General features: G+C 31.9%; 1 protein-coding gene across 1 annotated transcript; it reads left to right on the plus strand.

Annotated features, from left to right (window-relative positions):
• The first annotated feature begins 2,759 nt into the window (after window positions 1-2,759).
• LOC104227684 (uncharacterized) lies at window positions 2,760-4,708 on the plus strand. The gene is made up of 5 exons (XM_070159529.1): window positions 2,760-2,901; window positions 3,074-3,278; window positions 3,427-3,977; window positions 4,152-4,283; window positions 4,416-4,708. The coding sequence occupies exons 1-5, from the start codon at window positions 2,760-2,762 to the stop codon at window positions 4,706-4,708; spliced, it is 1,323 nt and encodes a 440-aa protein (XP_070015630.1).
• Window positions 4,709-6,000: the final 1,292 nt, after the last annotated feature.

Consider the following 6,000-nt stretch of genomic DNA (forward strand, 5'->3'; position numbering starts at 1 on the left):
AAAATATAAGCTATTGAAATAGACGAATATTGGTCATATTTGGTCAATAAAAAGGCGAATAACCTAACTAAGCAGGAAAACAAGCTAGATAGTTTTGAAAGCTCAATGATCTATCATGTATTCCATTATTTCATAACCTTTTATGATAATGATTCTCTATGTACTACGTATTCGAGATAGGTTAGCTAAAACAGAATATTAAAAAAATTGTTATAGACAAATTATATAGCTAAACGAAAAAAATCCATCGTTACATAGAATTTGGCAACAATCAGCGACAAATTATTAAAATATTCTATTTGCTATAAAGTGATTTCATAGTTAATTCCTATTGTCTTAAAGTCTAATTTTCTAATAAACTTTCTTAGTAACAATATTTGCTTCTTTGTACCCAAAAAAGTCTTTTCATTTAGTTAAGGAGATATGCATTACTAAAATTTAGGCATTGCCTTGGAAACAAAGTGTTTTAATACATTATTTTCTGAAAAATATGCTCTTTTCTTACTGCTTTTTAATATGGTGAATCAATTAACTTTTTTATAAAAAACACTAAAATTTCGATTATTACAAGATCAAACATTCTAGGAAACTCAAAGTGAAATTTCATATAGTAAACTTCAAATTTTAAATCTTTGTTTATCTAACATTTCAAATATTAAATTTTTAATCGATTGCAAGGGTTTATATTAGTTATAATATATTCGTAATATTGTATAAAGAGGAATAAAGATTTTATTTTGATATCCTTGCAACAATTTTGGTATTTTAGTTATCATCACCTATTTCTAATCAATACGATCATTAAGAAATTACATCAAAATTATCAAAATTAATTTGTATTACAAAATAAGAAGAAAAAACTGGTTAAAAATTGGTTTAAACGAAATAAAAAACAAATATTGCGAATGGACTTGGAAAAAGAAAAAGTTCGAGCGGAGACTTTTTTAATTTTCAATATCACCTTGCCTTTTTTTTTTTTTATGCTCGGAAGTTTTCCTTCATTTTATGTGGGGGAGAAAAAGGTAGTCCAAAATATTAGGCCTACTAACCAAAACTTGTCGGAATCGCGGAAATAGAATAAACTTAAAATAATTCCAAGTAATTATTAAAAACTTAATCTAGCTAGTGAATTCCAATGAATTTACTAAAAACGTCTAAATTATTTAAGTTTATTACTCATGTCTTTTGAAGATCTTCAAATTGTACCTAAATAAGGGAAAATCATACTTTTCTATGAGTAAGTCTTACTTGATATTAAGTTCCTAAATATTAGATGTTCTTACATAATACAAATAAGGAAAAGTTTAATACTTAAAATTTATTAACTTAATAGTTTCAAATATTAAAAAAATGAAATGACAATTTTCTACAATGTAAACTCTATTTTTAATGTGTAAAAAAGACGAACAATATTTCGGTAAAAGTCTTCGCGCTTTTAATATTATAATATAGAATATAGATATAGATATAGATATAGATATATATAGATAATTATGATCAATCCAGAAATTCAGATATATAGTAATGTATAAAATAATCTTCGTGATACTTTTGTCATATAAGCAACGACTAATTAAATTGCTGAATTATCTTTCTTTGTTGCTCTCCCATTTATACATTTCCTTATGGGATTCTGTATTAATTCCCAAATGAAAGGGCACTTTCTGAGCAAGATGTTCCAGAAGTTTTGTGATACTCCCTTCATCTCAATTTATATTTATCTTTTACACGTATATTAAATAGAAAATATTTTAAACCATTTTATCATTATGTATATCTTAAGATATAATTTCTCTTCATTTAATACTTAGTCATAATTAAGTTATATGTTGTCTTCAAGAACAAGTAATATTAAGGGTAGAATAGAAAAAAATATAATTAATTTACTCTTAAACTTCTAAAATGATAAATAATTTGAGACAACTATTTTTAGAAACTACGGCGAATAATTTGAGACAGAGGGAGTACATAGTTAATTCCTTGGATGATTACTCAACATATGAAAATTACTTATCAAAATTACTTTTATTTTCTTTAGGATAACAAAGTCATCCCTTTTGACTAAGAAAATAATACTAACATTTATTTGGCAGGCCATGTCATATTAAAAAGGGATTTTTACCTATCTATACCATATACAAATATTATTACCAAAAATGTTCATAATTTGTTATTTACCCGTGTAGTCCATACTTTTACTACAAATTATATACCAATCCAAAAATAGGTAGATTTTGCCATAAAAAAAGCTCTAAAATGAAGGAACCAGATTTGATGTGATTCTGTCAACGATTTTATTCGAATTTTGAAACTGAAGGAGATCTCATTGCTGCGTAATTCTCTCCTTCCTCAACAGAAAGAGATCTCTCTTCTCTCACTCAACTACAATTCTCAAAAAACGCAAGCTACTGAAGCTCAGTAATCAAATTGCTTTTACTAATTCTACAACGCAATACAAATTGTAGAATATAAAATTGCTCTTCGTCGATATCAGTACTCAAATTGTCGAAACTATATCTGTTCTTCGTCTTTTTTCCTATCAACTACACGAAATCATGTCAAAAATCCCAATAATACTAAAATCGAAGGGTAATTGGGATAACTATGGCAGATTTAGAGATTTTGAAGTTGATGCCATTGTGGTAGATGATAATGCAAGCTACTGAATTCTCAGTTCTACAATTGTAGAACAATTATCGATTGTTACATCGGATAAAATTATAGAAATCAAATACATTGTGAACGAGAATTGTCCTCCAATGGAGATTATGAATGATATGGGGGTTTGTGTGTACATGGAAACCAAAAAGGAGAATAAAAACTTAGGTTCGTATCCTTTATGTATAAGCGTAAGAGATTTCAATATGGAATTGGCAATCAACAATGAAAGCACCAGTGCAAGTATGTTTGATTCGACATTGCAGAGAGTTATGGTGTTACTATGTTATCTACAATATTACTACAATTACCTACAATTAAACTACAAAGCTCACATAGTACTGAAAAGGATAAAGCAATGTTGCTTTCAAAATTATCTACATAGAAACTACATTTATGAATTTATTGTTTGCAGGTTCGTCTGGATCCCTAAACTTACTTGAATTTCCATCCTCACCAGCTATAGAGGAATATCAAAGTGAAATAATAACTGAATCTACGCAAACATATATTGAAGAAGGACAAGTTTATCAGGACAAGCAAACAGTAGCTGCTGCAATGAAGAATTATTCAGTGATGCACAAGTTCCAGTTCAGAGTAAAAAGATCTAGTCATAGAAGGTATGTAGTTATTTGTGGATAATATATCAGCAAAATCAGTGTATGATTGAAGATAGGTGGGTTTTATAAATTGTAGTTAAATTGTAGTCAGTTTGTAGTTAATTGTAGTTTTTCATAAATTTGTGTAAATATTGTATTTCTTTTGTAGCTACTGGCTTATATGTGTTGCTGAAAGCTGTAAATGGCATTTCAAGGAAACGTCAATTAATGATTCGACAATGTTCAAGATAAGAAGTTTCAGCCGACAACACACATGCTGCCTAATGGACGAAATATTCATACAGCGCAAACGTACTGCATCAGTACTTGGTAGCATGGTCATTCCAAAGTATTGTGATCCTAAGACTGTTTACACACCAAAGGACATACAAACTGACATGTTATCCGAACATGGACTGAACCTAAGCTACATGCAAGCATGGAGAGCAAAGGAAAAAGCTTTACAGTTTTTGAGAGGGAATCCGTGTGACTCCTACAACAAATTACCCAAATATTTTTATATTCTTGAGAAGAATTATCCTTGTTCTGTTGTTAAATTGAAGAAGGCAGCAGATGATTGCTTCTTATACGCATTTGTTGCTCTTTGTACATCAATAAATGGTTGGCAACATTGTAGGCCGGTAGTAGTGGTTGATGGGACATTCTTAAAGTCAGCCTACATGGGGATTATGCTGACAGCAAGCACCATGGATGCAGCAGGTAAATAATGGAATAATTTTGTACTTATTTTGTAGACAGTCTTTAAAATGCAGTTAAATTATAGTTATGTTGTAGTTATGTTGTAGTTATATAAAAGAATGTAGTTAACTTGTCTATATTCTCAATATATATTGTAGTTGTTATTTAATCATATTTTATGTCTAAAAAATGTAGGTACTATTTTGCCCTTGGCATATGCTGTGGTTGATTCTGAAAACGACGCGTCTTGGAAATGGTTCTTTGAGCAATTCAAGGGGGCATATGGTGAAAGACCTTCAATGTGTGTTGTTTCAGATAGGCGTGGGAGTATACTGAAGGCAACATCAGTTGTCTATCCGAGCATGACACACTAATCTTGCATGTGGCAAATATGGACAAATATAAGGTCAAAATTCAAGAAGGGACATCTACAATTACATGAATTGTACTTTGCTACAGCACGGTCATACACTCTGGATGAATTTAATGAAAGGATGTTGAAGATTGAAGAGGTAGACCTGCGTGTAAAGTCTTACCTATATGATATTGGCTATCATAGATGGTCAAGAGTACATGCAACGGTGAATAGAACTTTTACTATGACGTCAAACATTGCCGAGTCGTTGAATGCTGTAACAAAAGATGCAAGAGAGCTTCCAATATTTGATCTATTTGAGTATATGAGGACTCTTCTTGAACGTTGGACAAAAGAAAAGTTATCGAAGGCAAAGGGTACTTTTGTGAGCACGTGATTTTTGCCTCACGAAAAATACTCTAAAATAAATCAAAATAAAACAAAATTCTCTTAGTATGCAGTTTTTAGAATTTGTGTGGCGTTTATTAATTATTTATGTTTTGTCCGTAAATGTTTACTTTGTTATAGTTAAATAATAATAAATAAAACAAAAAATACATGTTGCATGCATATCTAGGATTTAATTATGCATTTAAAAGATAATTAAAAGAAAATCACAAAAAATATGCATTTACCTTATTTTGGTCATTTAATTATGTCATTGTGTGATTAATGTTTTGTCTATGTGTTAATAGTTGTTAAAAGGTAATTAATATTTTTTGTAAGGGTAATTTTGTTTTTTTTTATAATTAAAATTGGGAATTTAATAATTAAGGAACAAAATTAGAAAATGAAAAGAGTTGATTAAATGGGCAAAAACGGATCTGGGTCCAAGAATTTTTAAACAAAATCAGGCCCAATGATCAAAAGACCCGGCCAAGTCCAGTATGCATACAACCAAATCCAAACGACGCCGTATGGGAACTTCAAATCTGGGCCATTGATTCGTTTCAATCAAACGGTCCAGTTCAGCCCTTGCTTAAATGAAACGACGGCGTTTTAAGCTATCAGAACTGAACCGTTCATCTATCTTGATCCAACGGCCTCAATAACTCACCCAGACTCGATCCATTTCACCCATGGGTCAACCCTTTCCCCCAACTTAAACCAAACGACATCGTTTGGTTAAGTGAGTTGATCTTGACCGTGGATCATGTTTGATCTGACGGTCAAGATCAATCCACCCCACCCCTATATAAACCCCAAATCCATACCCCGGCCCCCTAACTAAACACCCTCCCCCTCCTTTCATGTTCATCATCATCTACGAAAACACACCCCTAACCCTAGCCGCCCTAATTCCCCATTGCCTGAAACCCGGCGGCAACAACGCCGCCGGTCACCACCTTAACACCCCTGAACCCCCTGACCATCCTCTATCCAAATCTGTTAGCCACTAAGTTCGAATCCTCCTAAAGGTTCTCGAATCTTCATTTGAAGATTCGAGCCAAACTCAGATCCAAACCAAACAGCCCCTAATTAACACCATAGCACCCCATAACCTACCTCGTTATAGATCTGTTGTTTGTTTGGCTCGAATCATCTCAGAGCTTATCGAATCTTCATTTGAAGATTCGAGTCAAACATTAAATCACCCAGGTCCGTTTCGGATTTACATCAAATGACCCCTAGGCCTCCCTCACCCCTAAGACTTCTTTTATTCCCTTCGAATCTACCCAGAATTGGTCG

Source organism: Nicotiana sylvestris, chromosome 10 (assembly GCF_000393655.2).
Source record: "Nicotiana sylvestris chromosome 10, ASM39365v2, whole genome shotgun sequence".
NCBI classification, from domain to species: Eukaryota; Viridiplantae; Streptophyta; class Magnoliopsida; order Solanales; family Solanaceae; genus Nicotiana; species Nicotiana sylvestris.

Bases quoted from the DNA above. Each gene is read 5' to 3' on its own strand.
- LOC104227684 (XM_070159529.1), top strand. From the start codon at position 2,760: ATGGAGATTATGAATGATATGGGGGTTTGTGTGTACATGGAAACCAAA. The intron at 2,902-3,073 runs GTATGTTTGATT...TATTGTTTGCAG, and splicing joins CAATGAAAGCACCAGTGCAA to GTTCGTCTGGATCCCTAAAC. The intron at 4,284-4,415 runs GTATACTGAAGG...ACTTTGCTACAG, and splicing joins TGTTTCAGATAGGCGTGGGA to CACGGTCATACACTCTGGAT.